Source organism: Polypterus senegalus, chromosome 12 (genome assembly GCF_016835505.1).
Source record: "Polypterus senegalus isolate Bchr_013 chromosome 12, ASM1683550v1, whole genome shotgun sequence".
NCBI classification, from domain to species: Eukaryota; Metazoa; Chordata; class Cladistia; order Polypteriformes; family Polypteridae; genus Polypterus; species Polypterus senegalus.
In genome coordinates this window covers 119,769,922-119,788,002 of record NC_053165.1, presented here as the reverse complement: position 1 = coordinate 119,788,002, position 18,081 = coordinate 119,769,922, and the positions used below count along the sequence as shown (strand labels likewise).

At 36.2% G+C, this 18,081-nt stretch overlaps 1 protein-coding gene across 2 annotated transcripts in view; it reads right to left on the bottom strand.

The window, feature by feature from the left end:
* wdr93 (WD repeat domain 93) overlaps positions 1–18,081 on the bottom strand; it is a 57,813-nt gene that overhangs the window by 29,974 nt on the left and 9,758 nt on the right. For both annotated transcript variants that reach the window (XM_039773315.1, XM_039773316.1), the window contains exons 6-10: positions 17,735–17,826; positions 17,187–17,225; positions 16,975–17,059; positions 15,207–15,387; positions 14,648–14,718 (exon numbers count right to left, since the gene is read on the bottom strand). In XM_039773315.1, coding sequence (XP_039629249.1) covers positions 14,648–14,718; positions 15,207–15,387; positions 16,975–17,059; positions 17,187–17,225; positions 17,735–17,826 — 468 coding nt within the window. The remainder of the gene's footprint in view (positions 1–14,647; positions 14,719–15,206; positions 15,388–16,974; positions 17,060–17,186; positions 17,226–17,734; positions 17,827–18,081) is intronic.

The window sequence follows — 18,081 nt, the reverse complement described above, 5'->3', positions numbered from 1 at the left end:
TTCATATTGATGTCACACCCACCATATTCCTCAGACATGGCTTTGTGTGTCACTCCTTGTTCAATCACAATTGTTACTTTCTTGGGATTTGCAATGCCAATAATGAAGAAATCAATTTAGCTAGAGAAGAGTGGACGCATAAGCAAGATAAAAATGTTTTGAGTGGCATAGTAGTATTATGGGAATGTTGTAACAACTGTATTAGTGTTGATGGGAATTATGTTGAAAAATAACATGATCTGGTTTTATTGGCATTTCTCCTTATAGATCAAGTTCAAATCTTTTTGATCTCCCAAGTATATACAGAACTTAGTAACTTAGTAACAATGTGTGCATATACTGTTATTTTAATGCATTTGATGGACAACAGAAACAGTCCAAACTACTTTTGAAATTTAATATTTTAAATATTTTTAAGATATTATGGTTAAAAACATCAATTCTTTTATCATTTACTGTGTAGGTTTATGAAAAATGTGAGCCAGATTAGTTTAGATGTGTTACTGCAAGTTTTCTTTTCCAGTCTAAAGCAGCTTATGAATGAAAGAATGTCCAGAGGTCTGACTTCCAGTATATACTAAAAGAAACAGACACAGTACACCAACAAAGACTGGCAAACATGCCACTTACAATATACCATTTTTCTTACGCAGTAAAAAGCTCATATTTTTTTAGAAGAGGAAGATTTAAAAATTTAAATATGCTATATAAAAAAAATCACTCACTGACTTATCACTAATTCTCCAACTTCCTGTGTAGGTAGAAGGCTGAAATTTGGCAGGCTCATTTCTTACAGCTTCCTTACAAAAGTTGGGCAGGTTTCATTTCGAAATTCTACGCATAATGGTCATAACTAGAAGCTATTTTTCTCCATTTACTGTAATAAAGTTGAGCTCGAAAGCCGTGGGGGCGGAGTTTCGTGTGACATCATCATGCCTCTCACGTAATCACGCATTACGTAGAAAACAAGGAAGAGCTACAAAAAGCGCTGAAGAAAACATGCATTATATAATTAAGAAGGCAGCAAAACAATTAGAAGCGAGCGAGTGACATATAAAACCATATTCAGTGGCTCACGTGAACTGATGCAGTGCGCAGACAAAAAGCAACAGTTCCAAAGAGTGCTGAACAAAAACCGAATTACACTGCTACGCTTAAATAGACAAACCGCCTCCGTGCAGCCGTGAGCCGAGGTAATTCTTGGTAGGAAGAACCAATCAGATCGCTCTCCGCTACCAAGATTCTACCAAGAATTGAAAGCACGGGCCAATTGCGGCCCGTGATCGCTACCAAGAATTGGCCAATGGCGGCTCGCTCTGCTACCAAGAATTGACGAATCACGACTACCAAAACTCGGAGAGGGCGGGCCAACCTCTTGTCAGTTAATGTATTCTGGAAAAGCTTGTTCGAGTCGGCACACAGACGCTTTGCGATTTGCGTTGCTTTTTGAACTGTCTAAAAATGTTACTCACTAGTGTCGGTTTGTGCAGATATATTTACGTTCACCTACACATGTTCTGAATGATTTTTTTAAACATTCTTGGTTAAGTTTATTACATTTACTAAATATTTGTGCAACACGTGTAAAGACAGATATAATAATGTATAAATACATTATAATAAATATTGAATTGTATAATCATAGTTTAATTTTACAGAGTGAGCTTTAAAAATAGTAATATGAAGTGCTCATTAATTATAAAAATACAAATCATAGAGAAAATCAACTATGTGTACATATACTTAACACTAATTTCACAAATCGTTCATATCAAGGCCAATATAGAATAATAATAATACTCTATATTAACATTGATGTTATAAATTTTGCTTATAAAGTAGACCTACACCTTTAATACTCAGACAATGCTATATATATATATATATAAGTGGTGTGTATGCTGTTTACTAGAACACATAGTTATTTTGCGCTAAGTATATAAACATTTCCCTTTGCAATATTTCCAAATATATATTTTTACCTAATTCAAATCAATTGTCAGCATCAACTAGAATATATTACTTCCCAAATGTTATAAATACATACAAACACAAAGCTGTGCACTATTATGCATTATTATTTGTTATAATTATGATTCAATAGAATGGGCAGGCAGTTTGTTTAAGTGTGATTTTTAACTTTGCTTGTTGTCTGTGTGTTCCTTGACAAATCATACACTAAACAGTTTTCGTTTAATCAAAAAAGAAAAATAAACAAACTACAACATAGGATTCAAAGCACCGTTCGTTGAAGAGAAAGTTTTTTTTCCATTCGGCAATGTGCCTTGAGCGGGATTCGAACTCGCATCTCTGCAGTAATTTCTGGTAGGTCGTCTCTCAAGAATTGCAGCCGTACCTTGACTAATGCGCGATATCCTGGTGCCATGCAGTGGTGCAATAGTAGAGGCTTCGCCTCTAGCGCTGACTTCCGAGATTTGATTCCCGAGAGGGGATGCACTAAGTATGTACGCGCGCTTCTCGATTCATTTTAGCCTCGCATCCCCTTGGTTTGAGACGTATGAAAAAATATGCGGTTAACGCAGAAAGACAGATCACCAATTGAAGCTTTATGAATAATGGATACTTTATTCGCGATCAATGATTGTTTTGGTAAAGCCATACTCAGTGTATGCATTACATGAACGGTAAAAAAGTAAGAGCGAGGGGAGGGTAACTTATTGAGGCACACAGGCAAAACCACAATAGCATGCGGGCTCGATGTACTGTAGTGCGCGTCAACTCGATCTGAATTGCGCGATCACATTCGAAAAAATATTTCTTTTCAAGTTTTATTTAGTCCATATGTGTCAAACTCAAGGCCCACGGGCCACATCCGGCCTGGCGCGTAATTATATCCAGCCCGTGAGATCATTTTATATACTGTATTATTGTTATTAATGGCCCGGGGATATGAAGCGCTGGTAACACGATAAACTACAGATCCCATAATGCAGAGCTTCAGCTGCCTTGCCGAACACTTACTGCGTTAATCAAGTCTAGCTTATGATGCTGCAAGTTATTGCGAAGCTAGCCCACGATGACGAAGAGAAAAAGTGATTCTGAACATAGAGCCTTTAAAAACCGATGGGAGGCCGAGTATATGTTTACTGACATTGCCGGTAAACCTGTGTGTCTCATTTGTGGAGCTAATGTGGCTGTAATTACAGAATTTAATCTAAGACGGCACTATGAGACAAAACATCAAGATAACCTGAAAGACCTGAATGCAATGCACAAGATACAGAAAGCAGAAGAGTTAAAGAAGAATCTGACACTTCAGTAGACATTTTTACCCGTGCAAAATCACAAAGTGATTTCAAGTGAAGCTACTTTTATGGGAGACACAAATGCACCAGTGCAACTTGCCCCACTTTCCCTTTTGCCAAGTAATCTTGAACCAAATCGGCACAACGGTGTTCCCAAATACGCATTTTGCTGATAAACTGAGCGCACTGCGTTCGCACGGCGCTTTGGTGACTTTGAAGAACAAAAAAAGAATTTTGAGTTGTTTCGCAACCCATTTGCCGTCAATATGGAAACTGCACCTGTGCAGATTCAGATGGAGGTGATTGAGCTGCAGTGTAATGGCACACTGAAGGCAAAGTACGATACTGCATGGCCCGCACAGTTTATTCACTCCATTCCCACACAAATGCTCCAGCTCCGTCTACACGCGGCTCGAACCTTGTGCATGTTTGGTAGCACATATCTGTGTGAGAAGCTCTTCTCAGTCATGAAGACTAACAAAACAGCACACAGGAGTCGCCTCACTGATGAGCACCTGCAGTCCATCCTGAGAATCTCCACAACACAGAACCTCACACCAAACATAAAGGAACTTGTTGCCAAAAAAAGATGCCAGGCGTCTAGCTCTGATAAAATGACATAAGAGCAAAGACAACTGAATGATTTGATTTGTTATTGCTGAAAAGAACAAATTTTATTTATATTTCCAGGTTTTGTTATGCACCATATTCATATTTGAATTTGTATAATTTTAAAAGGATATATTTTTATGGAGAGCAAAATCTTTTGGGATATTTAAAATTTAAGTTTATTTTTTATATAAAGTTACATAAGAGTAAAGAAATTTGAATGTTTGTTCTTTTAACGTTTACTTTATTTCTAACTTATAATATTTTGATGTCCATAAAAATATATCCTGTCTAAATTATACAAGTTATTTAAGGTTTGAGTTGATTTATTCCGGAATAATATTCTGTCGACTAAATAAAAATTGCTTCTATTTAAAATTTAAATAGAACTTGAACAGAAACGATAGTTAATAATATCCACGCAGACTTGCACGTAAGAGCGGGAGTCATCCGTTTTAACAAGCAGCGTATTGCACTGATACAAAATAGCCTGCCCATTTAATTATTTAGGAATGGATAAATAAAGATTTTGTACAAATGTTTTTCATTTTTCTTCCTTCATGGATTCTGGCACCCCCAGCAACAGTTGCTCACACATATATATATATATGTGTGTGTGTGTGTGTGTATGTAGATATGTATGTATATATATGTTTATATGTGTGTGTGTATATATCTATACTAATAAAAGGCAAAGCCCTCACTCACTCACTCACTCACTCACTGACTCATCACTAATTCTCAAACTTCCCGTGTAGGTAGAAGGCTGAAATTTGGCAGGTTCATTCCTTACAGCTTCCTTACAAAAGTTGGGCAGGTTTTATATCGAAATTCTGCGCGTAATGGTCATAACTGGAAGCTGTTTTTCTCCATTTACTGTAATGGAGATGATCTTGAACGCCGTGGGGGCGGAGTTTCGTGTGACATCATCACGCCTTCCGTAATCACGCAGTACATAGAAAACCAGGAAGACATGCATTATATAATTGAGAAGGCAGCGAAACAATAAGAAGCGAGCGAGTGACATATACAACCATATTCATGATTTCTGCTACTTCGGAAAACAAAGCACGATGTAAACCTACACTTTAAATTAAGTTCATAGACAGGCTGCGCTGGCGTTTGTAATTTAGTGCCTGCCCATATAAGGCCGTCCGTCAGCGGCAATCCAATAGCAAACTCCACTAAATATTCACGGGTGAAGGACTGTGGTTATGGAGAGGAAGATGAGATGGTCAGGGTGGTGTTTGACACAAACTCAGCGAAACTGCGAGAGAAAGTTTTAAGTGCCAGGACTAAGGTAACATTAAATACAGCCATGGACATAGCGAGATGGCACCAGCACAGCTGGGAACCTTCGATGCATGTACACGAGCGGCTCACGTGAACTGGCGCAGTGCACAGATAAAAGCAACAGTTCCAAAGAGCTGAACAAAACCGAATTACACAATTGAAAAGGCAGCAAAAATATGAAGCGTCTGATACAAGCATATTCATAAATCCAGCTACTGCGGAAACAAAGCACACGGTGGAAAAAGTCAATGTCCGCTAAAGGAAGACAGTGTAAAAAACCCGTGCATGCAGTGTGTCAGGTCTCAGATAAAGAAGAAGGCGAGCTGTTTATTGATGCAGTAAGAAACGAATCGATGAATGAAACCTGTCATCTTTACAGCGATTGACAAACACGGAATGTAACTTGAACACAACACATCCTACAAATACGAACCTGATTGAAAGAAATAATGATAATCAAATCCTTGATGACAGCAACACTCAGTAACACTCACAAAACAAATACTGTATATTGACAGTCATGTTACGTTATTTTTAAAATGTTCCCTTTTCTTTTCTAGCTTTTTAACACACTACTTCTCCATGCGATACGCGGGTATATATATATGTATATATATATATCCCGATCTACATACTCGAATAATGGATACTTTATTAGCCATCAATGATTGTTTTGGTAAAGCCATACTCAGTGTATTCATTAGATGAGCGGTAAAAAGTAAGAGCGAGGGAGGATGACTTATTGAGGCATGCAGGCTGTAGTGCGTCAACTCTATCTGAATTGCGATCACATTTGAAAAAATATATCTTTTCAAGTTCTATTTAGTCCATATGTGTCAAACTCAAGGGCGGGCCACATCCGCCAGCGCGTAATTATATCCGGCCCGAGATCATTTTATATACTGTATTATTGTTATTAATGGCCGGGTATATGAAGCGCTGGTAACACAATAAACTACAGATCCCATAATGCAGCGCTTCAGCTGCCTTGCGAACACTTACGCGTTAATCAAGTCTAGCTTATGATGCTGCAAGTTATTGCGAAGCTAGCTCACGATGCTGAAGAGAAAAGTTGATTCTGAAAATAGAGCCTTTAAAAACCGATGGGAGGCTGAGTATATGTTTACTGAACCCGTGTGTCTCATTTGTGGAGCTAATGTGGCTGTAATTACAGAATTTAATCTAAGACGGCACTATGAGACAAAACATCAGGGTAACCTGAATGCAATGCAGAAGATACAGAAAGCAGAAGAATTAAATAAGAATCTGACACTTCAGCGGACGTTTTTACCCGTGCACAATCACAAAGTGATTTCAAGTGAAGCTGCTTTTATGGGAGACACAAATGCACCAGTGCAACCCTGTTGCCAAGTAATGTTAAACCAAGTCGTCACTACGGTGTTCCCAAATCGCACTTTGCTGATAAACTGGCTGCGCACTGAGTTTGCACGGCGCTTTGGTGACTTTGAAGAACAAAAAGTCCGTCTACATGCGGCTCGAACCTTGTGCATGTTTGGTAGCACATATCTGTGTGAGAAGCTCTTCTCAGTGATAAAGACTAACAAAACAGCACACAGGAGTCGCCTCACTGATGAGCACCTGCAATCCATCCTGAGAATCTCCACAACACAGAACCTCACACCAAACAGAAACGAACCTGTTGCCAAAAAGATGCCAGGCGTCCAGCTCTAAAATGACATATGAGCAAAGACAACTGAATGATTTGATTTGTTATTGCTGAAAGGAACACATTTTATTTATATTTCCAGGTTTTGTTATGCAGCATGTTCATATTTGAATTTGTATAATTTTGACAGGATATATTTTTATGGAGAGCAAAATCTTTTGGGATATTTAAAATCTAAGTTTATTTTTATATAAAATTACATAAGAGTAAAGAAATTTGAATGTTTGTTCTTTTAACGTTTACTTTATTTCTAACTTGTATAATTTAGACAGGATATATTTTTATGGAGAGCAAAATATTATAAGTTGTTTAAGGTTTGAGTTGATTTATTCAGGAATAATATTCCTGTCTGTTTTACCATTCCTACCAAAGATATTTCTGTCGACTAAATAAAAATTCCTTCTATTTAAAATTTAAATAGAACTTGAACAAATCTGATAGTTCATAATATCCACGCAGACTTGCACGTAAGAGCGGAGTTATCCGTTTTAACAAGCAGCGTATTGCACTGATCTGAAATAGCTGTGTGTGTATATATGTAGATATGTATGTATATGTATATATATGTATTTGTGTGTATATATGTGTGTGTATGTATGTATGTGTGTATATATGTATGTGTATATATGTAATATATATATGTGTATGTATATATGTGTATATATGTGTATATGTATAGATATGTATATATATATATGTTTATGTGTGTGTGTAAATAAATAAATATATATATATATATATATATATATATATATATATATATATATATATGACAACAACACTCATCACTCACAACAGTGACAAAACAATTACATTGACAATCATGTTACGTTATTTTCAAAATGTTTCCTTTTCTTTTCCATTGCTTCTTTAACACACTACTTCTCCGCTGCAAAGCGTGGGTATTTTGCTAGTATATACACACACACATATACTAGGGGGTTAAGCCCCCTGCTCGCTTCCGCTTCGCCAACTCCCTGGCCTGAGCTATTCGCCAGCCACTTAGCGTCTCCGCCACTTGGAACCCCCCCAACAGTGATACAATGGGAAACAAATAGTTTTTTTTTTTCACCTCCTCTTTGCTCGATCAGCTGTTGGCTTGCTGCTGCTATCTCATCTGCATCTCGCGCAACACTTCAAACATTTAAAAGCCTGTACAGCAGCTGTCCTTTGTCTTTTATTTCTGGCCCCGGGCATGGCTAAATCTCTTGGCACAAACTCTCATCTTGCGGGACATAAGTTCTTGATATTTTTTAGTTTCTAATTTAAAAACAGAATAAGAATCTGAAAATCTAACAACATCACATTATAGTTCAATAAATTCTGAAAAGAATGATACCAAACATATATATGTTGGTTTTAAAATAAGGCCAATTTAAAGCGTGAGAAAAAACATGACATAGAAACTTCACATAAAATCGTTGCACTTTTAGGCTTAGGATTTCATATAGAGAGAGAGAGTAGATAAAACCTATGACTTGGGGTTTCTTCTATCCACCAGAAAAGGCAGTTTTGATTCAAGATTCAAGAAATTCAAAAGTTTTATACGCTACACATACAGTTATACAGGTACAACGTGCAGTGAAATGAAAAAGCTAGTCTTACTGTGAAAAACAAAAGCAAACACACGATAGAATAAATAATAAAATTAAAATGAACTAAATTAATTGAAATTAAATTAAACTAGATTTAAATTAATCTGAAATTAGAAAAAAAAATCTTTTAAGCCAGCACATTGCATGGTGCCATGCTCATTCGAATGTATAATTTTCAGTCAATTTGCTGGTAAAATAAAGTCATTAGCAGTTTCTTTACATTTGTGGCAGTTATTGTTGATAAAATATTTGCTTTGTAATACATTTCATTAATTATGAATTTGGACAGAGCTCATTATTTATGATATATGCATAAAACTATACTGTAAAAACAGTAAAAAGTATTATGTGGCTGTGCAGAAACTTAAAGGGAGCTTTGGGTCTGAAAATTTGTTGGCATGTCAGAGTTCAAGATTCTTATTGCCTGAGGGTAAAATCTCCTATTGAGGAGGTTATTAATATTAAGGACGTCTAGCCTTAAAAACTCTATTCCAGTTATACTAGATTTATCTGAAAAGGAGTGGCAGAAAACTTGAAAAAGGTCCAACCAAGGTAAGCCTATGAAATCTCCACCTGGGAGACTGAAGAAGTTGGAAATGAAATTAATGGTGGATGAGAAGGTGAAGCTCTTCATTAAGTATAATCAAGAACACATTAACTAAAAGGAAATTGATTTGAGGGGCAATAAGAAAATCTGCATACTCAAAAAATGGCTGTAACGCTGATTGTAGTTTACACAAGCAATTATGTCTCATTATAACAATAAAACTTTTCAGTCACATCATACAGAAATAGTTCATTTTCAATTAACTGCTTCTGTGAGGTGAAAGAGTGTGTGTGTGAAAATAATTTATTATTTAATAAAAAAAAAAAAAAAACAAAGTGGCTCTTTTGAGTAACAATTCTGCAAAAAAGGGAAAAGCTGAACCTTATCTTACCTAAACTCACACATAAATTTCTCTTCAATACTGTTTTAACCTTAAGTTGTCCCTATTCTTAAAATAAGATGACTCTATCTCATTCATACAAATTTGCAAACCTTACGTTTTACAATACAATTGAAATCATTTTTTCATGTCTTTCACAGACTAGTGACAGTAGAACAATACAAACAACACAAAATGAATGCAAATTCAGATATCGGACACAACATTGTTCAATAAAAGCAACATTGTATAATAGCTGCAAGAAATAAATCTAGAAAAGATATTTCATTTTTATTATACCATGGCGAGATCTAACTAATTGTCATACTGTCCAAATGTTTGAGTTCCTGCTATACAGAGACTTTAACTAAAACTTATAAGTACTACCATATGCCCATACTCAAAAATCACTACAATGGTTGCCAATTTACCAGTTAACTTGCATCCAATTTTTAAATCCTCTTTTGGACTCAAAGTTTGTGATGGCTTAATTCCTCTGTATCTTACAGGACCTATTAGTGGGTACACTGCAATTAGTTTTGTAGTTTGTCTGTAGCCAGATGCATTACAAAGTGCTAGAAATGGAGTTGGGAGACTGCAGTCTGCACCTAAAATCTTTTTGGACACTTGAATAAATGTAGTTGTGCAACTAAGCATTTCACTACATATTGTACAGTATGTATAACTTTTAAACTTGGCAAATAAAATGTGATTTGATTTAATTTGATATTTCATTTTGCTGTGTATTTATCTTATTTGTGATTATGTTATTCAGTATGCTTTAATTACATTTATAATTACTGTATGTCACACTGGGCTTATTGATAGAGGAGCTTTTTATAAAAATAAACTGAATTATATTAAAAACTAGCAAAATACCCGCGCTTCGCAGCGGAGAAGTAGTGTGTTAAAGAAGCAATGAAAAGAAAAGGAAACATTTTGAAAATAACGTAACCTGATTGTCAATGTAATTGTTTTGTCACTGTTGTGAGTGATGAGTGTTGTTGTCATATATATATATTAGGGTTAGGGTTACACACACACTAATAAACACATATATATACATATCTATACATATACACATATATACATACAGTGGTGTGAAAAACTATTTGCCCCCTTCCTGATTTCTTATTCTTTTGCATGTTTGTCACACAAAATGTTTCTGATCATCAAACACATTTAACCATTAGTCAAATATAACACAAGTAAACACAAAATGCAGTTTTTAAATGATGGTTTTTATTATTTAGGGAGAAAAAAAAAATCCAAACCTACATGGCCCTGTGTGAAAAAGTAATTGCCCCCTGGTTAAAAAATAACCTAACTGTGGTGTCTCACACCTGAGTTCAATTTCCGTAGCCACCCCCAGGCCTGATTACTGCCACACCTGTTTCAATCAAGAAATCACTTAAATAGGAGCTGCCTGACACAGAGAAGTAGACCAAAAGCACCTCAAAAGCTAGACATCATGCCAAGATCCAAAGAAATTCAGAAACAAATGAGAACAGAAGTAATTGAGATCTATCAGTCTGGTAAAGGTTATAAAGCAATTTCTAAAGCTTTGGGACTCCAGCGAACCACAGTGAGAGCCATTATCCACAAATGGCAAAAACATGGAACAGTGGTGAACCTTCCCAGGAGTGGCCGGCCGACCAAAATTACCCCAAGAGCGCAGAGACGACTCATCCGAGAGGTCACAAAAGACCCCAGGACAACGTCTAAAGAACTGCAGGCCTCACTTGCCTCAATTAAGGTCAGTGTTCACGACTCCACCATAAGAAAGAGACTGGGCAAAAACGGCCTGCATGGCAGATTTCCAAGACGCAAACCACTGTTAAGCATAAAGAACATTAGGGCTCGTCTCAATTTTGCTAAGAAACATCTCAATGATTGCCAAGACTTTTGGGAAAATACCTTGTGGACTGATGAGACAAAAGTTGAACTTTTTGGAAGGCAAATGTCCTGTTACATCTGGCGTAAAAGGAACACAGCATTTCAGAAAAGAACATCATACCAACAGTAAAATATGGTGGTGGTAGTGTGATGGTCTGGGGTTGTTTTGCTGCTTCAGGACCTGGAAGGCTTGCTGTGATAGATGGAACCATGAATTCTACTGTCTACCAAAAATCCTGAAGGAGAATGTCCGGCCATCTGTTCGTCAGCTCAAGCTGAAGCGATCTAGGGTGCTGCAACAGGACAATGACCCAAAACACACCAGCAAATCCACCTCTGAATGGCTGAAGAAAAACAAAATGAAGACTTTGGAGTGGCCTAGTCAAAGTCCTGACCTGAATCCAATTGAGATGCTATGGCATGACCTTAAAAAGGCGGTTCATGCTAGAAAACTCTCAAATAAAGCTGAATTACAACAATTCTGCAAAGATGAGTGGGCCAAAATTCCTCCAGAGTGCTGTAAAGACTCATTGCAAGTTATCGCAAACGCTTGATTGCAGTTATTGCTGCTAAGGGTGGCCCAACCAGTTATTAGGTTCAGGGGCAATTACTTTTTCACACAGGGCCATGTAGGTTTGGATTTTTTCTCCCTAAATAATAAAACCATCATTTAAAAACTGCATTTTGTGTTTACTTGTGTTATATTTGACTAATGGTTAAATGTGTTTGAGGATCAGAAACATTTTGTGTGACAAACATGCAAAAGAATAAGAAATCAGGAAGGGGGCAAATAGTTTTTCACACCACTGTACATATATATCTACATATATACACACACATATATACACACAAATACATATATATATATATATACATACATACACACACACATATATAAACATATATATACATATACATACATATCTACATATATACACACACAGCTATTTCGTATCAGTGCAATACGCTGTTTGTTAAAACGGTTGACTCCCGCTCTTACGTGCAATAACAAATCAAATCATTCAGTTGTCTTTGCTCATATGTCATTTTAGAGCTGGACGCCTGGCATCTTTTTTTGGCCACAAGTTCGTTTCTGTTTGCTGTGAGGTTCTGTGTTGTGGAGATTCTCAGGATGGATTGCAGGTGCTCATCAGTGAGGCGACTCCTGTGTGCTGTTTTGTTAGTCTTTATCACTGAGAAGAGCTTCTCACACAGATATGTGTTACCAAACATGCACAAGGTTCGAGCCGCATGTAGAGGCGGACTTTTTGTTCTTCAAAGTCACCAAAGCGCCGTGCAAACTCAGTGCGCAATAACTCTAGCCGCAATAACTTGCAGCATCATAAGGTAGACTTGATTAACGCGGTAAGTGTTAGGCAAGGCAGCTGAAGCGCTGCATTATGGGATCTGTAGTTTATTGTGTTACCAGCGCTTCATATACCCGGGCCATTAATAACAATAATAAAGTATATAAAATGATCTCGTGGGCCGTAATATAATTACACGCCGGGCCGGATGTGGCCCGCGGCCCTTGAGTTTGACACATATGGACTAAATAGAACTTGAAAAGATATATTTTTCAAATGTGATCGCAATTCAGATAGAGTTGACGCAAGACTACAGCCTGCATGCCTCAATGAGTCATCCTCCCTCGCTCTTACTTTTTACCGTTCATCTAATGAATACACTGAGTATGGCTTTACCAAAACAATCATTGATGGCGAATAAAGTATCCATTATTCGAGTATGTAGATCGGTATATATATATACATATATATATACCAGCGTATCGCAGGAGAAGTAGTGTGTTAAAAAGGTAGAAAAGAAAAGGGAACATTTTAAAAATAACGTAACATGACTGTCAATATACAGTATTTGTTTTGTGAGTGTTACTGAGTGTTGCTGTCATCAAGGATTTGATTATCATTATTTCTTTCAATCAGGTTCGTATTTGTAGGATGTGTTGTGTTCAAGTTACATTCCGTGTTTGTCAATCGTTGTAAAGATGACAGGTTTAATTCATCGATTCGTTTCTTACTGCATCAATAAACAGCTCGTCTTCTTCTTTATCTGAGACCTGACACACTGCATGCACGGGTTTTTTACACTGTCTTCCTTTAGCGGGACATTGACTTTTTCCACCGTGTGCTTTGTTTCCGCAGTAGCTGGATTTATGAATATGCTTATCAGACGCTTCATATTTTTTGCTGCCTTTTCAATTGTGTAATTCGGTTTTTGTTCAGCGCTCTTTGGAACTGTTGCTTTTATCTGTGCACTGCGCCAGTTCACGTGAGCCACTCGGTGTACATGCATCGAAGGTTCCCAGCTGTGCTGGTGCCATCTCGTGCTATGTCCATAGCTGTATTTAATGTTACCTTAGTCCTGGCACTTAAAACTTTCTCTCGCAGTTTCGCTGAGTTTGTGTCAAACACCACCCTGACCATCTCATCTTCCTCTCCATAAGCACAGTCCTTCACCCGTGAATATTTACCCGTGGCAGTTTGCTATTGGATTGCCGCTGACGGACGGCCTTATATGGGCAGGCACTAAATTACAAACGCCAGCAGCAGCCTGTCTATGAACTTAATTTAAAGTGTAGGTTTACATCGTGCTTTGTTTCCGAAGTAGCAGAACTCATGAATATGGTTGTATATGTCACTCGCTCGCTTCTTATTGTTTCGCTGCCTTCTCAATTATATAATGCATGTTTTCTTCAGCGCTTTTTTGAGGTCTTCCTGGTTTTCTATGTACTGTGTGATTACGTGGGAGGCGTGATGATGTCACATGAAACTCCCCCACGGCGTTGAAGCTCATCTCCATTACAGTAAATGGAGAAAAACTGCTTCCAGTTATGACCATTACGCATAGAATTTCGATATAAAACCTGCCCAACTTTTGTAAGGAAGCTGTAAGGAATGAACCTGCCAAATTTCAGCCTTCCACCCACACGGGAAGTTGGAGAATTAGTGATGAGTCAGTGAGTGAGTGAGTCAGTGAGTGAGTGAGTGAGTCAGTGAGTGAGGGCTTTGCCTTTTATTAGTATAGATGTATTCTTTTTCTCATTACAGACTTTTTAAAAGGCTGGTACATTTAAAAGCAGTACGTTTAAAGCTCCAGGATTCTCAGTTTGAACCACAGCTCACTTACACAGTGAGTCATTTGTACAGAAACGAACCAGCAACCAGTAAGTTTACAATTAGGCACCTCAAACACTATTCCACACTTCCCCTACATTTATTATTATGAAATGTTCAAGTCAATGAAGTGTTTTGTTTGAAAAAAAAAGAAAGATAACAAAGAGTGAGTTTAATTATTTACAGTGTTGTACATTACCACAGGTTCTACATTTTTTATATTTTTTTTAAATTAACATACCATTCTGGCCCTTTGTGTCAGCAAAAGATGGAATCAATCCTCCTGGCAGAAGAAAATGAAAATTACCTAGACTTTGAAAAAATGAGACAATAAATACTGTATTAATAAATATTCAGCTATTAGCATACAATTCCAACATTTCAGCACACAATTTGCACTACTTAATAGTTACGATATCAACATTCCTTTGTAAAAAAATTAATTTTCTAAAATCTGAGTAACATCAGCCCTTAATATACTTCTGGCTGTGCTTTGTATTATTTTGAAAGAATCAAATTTAAATTATGTTTACAACCTTATTCCTTATTTCACAAACAAGAAAATATGTTGCAGGTCTCCTGTTGTCACTGTCTCAATTGTAAAAATGAAAACAATTCAATCTTTCAGTGTTTACAGATGGTTCATTAATTAGTTCACCCCCAAAATAATTTTTCTTGTACAGTTTTGACACTAAATGTGAAAGTATGGTATGTATTGTATATCAAGTATTTTAATTGTGTGATATTCAAAAACATCCAAGAAGTTAAACTTAAAAATGCCCCAGATCATGCAGAAATACCTTGGTTTACTTTCTGTTGTATTTGCCTCAACTTTTTCCAGGTAGTTCTTGTACATAGCTTTAAAAACAAGTTCCTGTTCTTCCAGCTGCTGTGAACTAATCATGTGGTTCTGGCCTGTGCCAATCACATTGCCATCATCTGTCTTATGTAACGTTTCAAATGGGTTTTTTAAAGAAGTCCCTTGGGGAAAAAACATAAACACAATGTAAATCTAACTTTTAAAATTGGATCACTCTTTGTGACACTTGACTACATACAAAGAACATCTGTTACTTTTTATATCTTGAAATACTGCAAACAAAATACCAAAATATGCAAAAATAAGAGGTTTACAACTAATACTAGAAGAAATCTAAAACCACCACAATTTCCTCTTTGTAATATATGAGTAGCAACATTCCTACATAGTAGCATTACAGATGTAAATTGTGAAGCAAGAGAGACAATCAGGCAGCCTTTAAAACAACTGGCCACTGTCAGCTCAGGCCAATAAAAAAGTATAACTTTGAATATGTGTTTATTTTAGTAATGAAAACTCTTGTTTATACGGAAATGTGGGTGCAGAAGACAGATTTTAACATTAAGATTTAGATTAATCGGAAAACACTATTAGTCTAAAATACAGACCATTATGTCAAAGTTAACCCAGAAAATGTCCTTTTTTGAGATACACCTTTTGTGATTATATTTTTTTAATTGAACAAGAATAATGCAGGCATGAAAACTGACATAGATCAAAAATTAACATACAACATATTATTCTTTCCTTGACCCCCCAATTTTCCTCCAATCTGAGTGAGCTTTCTTTTTATTGTTGATCAAGCATCTCAAGAGAAAGGGTTTAATCCCTTATCATCATGACTACCACCTTTTTACCAAACCAGCATGCATAAGGTATGCTGACTACTTGTTTGCTGAAGACAGAGAAATCTTTAAATATACAGTAGGCCATTTTATAGACTTTATCTATTGTATAAGTTAGTAACATATTTTAGTATATGGTGTATTCATTAGAAAATGTTCCAAAATCCAACAATTCTGGCACACCTTTTCTTCCTGGTGCTTGATCGTTCCTTTCACATTCCAAAGATGAAAATATGTTTAATTGGAAACTCGGAATTGTCTAGAATTTTTGAATGTGTGGACTGTGTGTGTTGTTGTTTCTTTTGTCTTGGACTGATACCCTCATTTGCCTATTACTGCTGGAAAAGGCACTGCCTAATAGTAACTCTAACTCGAAAATAGTGATTAGAATGAATAGATGGATGAATGGCTTAGTCAAATTTACTACACTACATAATGTGTGTTCATCTTTTATTTTCTAAACTTAAGGGTGAGGGTTTACAAGAACAGAAAGGATTCAACTCTGGGCACATTCATGTATACAGCAACTCTCATCCTGGAATAATTTAACATAACAAGCATAACTGTCTGATATGCCAGAAAAGTAGAGCACCAAGAAAAAAAAATCATATGGATTTGGGAAAAACTTGCAAATTACAGACCCTCAAAATGAGCTGGGAATGTAATCCTGTTGCATGAATTTTTAAAGCACTAGTGATATTCACCATGCCAATGCACCATTCACACCATGTAATATATGTTGCAGTATTAGCTGTGATATTTATCCTGTTTAACACAAATATTTATAGGCAAGTACCTGAAAAAATAGCAAACATGCAAAAATAATTCTATAGTGACCAATAAGACCAATAATAAAATAAAACATTTTTTATAAATTTAAAGTTATTTGTTGTTTCATAATACCTGAAATTGACTTGGGTGGTTTGATTTTCATCACTATTGTGAGAGAGGAAAACTTAATATCTCCAACTGAACTAGGCTGTACAGTCTAAATTAAAAACAAAAAAGACACATCTGAGTTCACAAGAAAAAAAGACATTTCAATCTGGAGAAAAAACATATATCTGAATAATTATTATTTAAGTGTACATTTTAGGTAAGTAAAAGAACATTACCACATCTGTTGCAGAGCTTGCTTGGCTATCTGGGTATTGCTGAAAAAATAAACAGGCTTCTTTCAAAAAGATTCAGAATAAAAGCATATACACTGTACAACATGCAAACTGTTACAGGGCAGGTCAAAAACTGATATTCAATCTATAAGAAGTATGTGTGTTTTGTATTTCAAAATAATGAAATGAATACTGTACATGTCTGAGTACACATTATACTGTATACAGTATATATAATGAAATTTATAAATGCTGGTTATTTAGTTAGTAATGCCACTATTCTGAAAAGCCATTCAAATAAGAACTTCATTGTGCAGTGTAAACATGACACTAAACTTGAACTCAAAAGCTATCTCTTGGGCCTAAAGTATAGCATGTTTAAAACAAAATGGGAAAATGTCTTTAAACAAATTTTCTCTGGCCAGAACACAGCATATTTAACAAGCAATAGCTCTGTGAAACTCACTGTTTTTTGAGTGACATTTTGTGTAACATATGATGCAGAGATTAATAACTAATTATATGATTCCAAATGTTTAGCTGAATGTTACCTGTTTTTGTAAAGCAGCTTTTGCAATTTCAACATCCTGAAGCCAAGAATCTTTAGGACATCGATAGACTTCTAGCCAAGACTCATCACTGTCTGTCTTGAGAGGTCAGAATGATTGAGCAATTGAAAAACAGGGCAAGTATGTGTTCATAATACCCACTAGACTCACATTTAATTTGAAGCATATTTAAAAAAATAGCTGAACAGGTTTTGCAATTGCCTTCCAAAGGGGAGACATCTGCCCTGAAAAACAGTCCTCTCTCTTACGAAAAAAATAACATTGCTTCATCAAACAACAGATAGTTTCTTAAAGAAAAATAACAAACAAAAGCATCAGAGAATAAGACA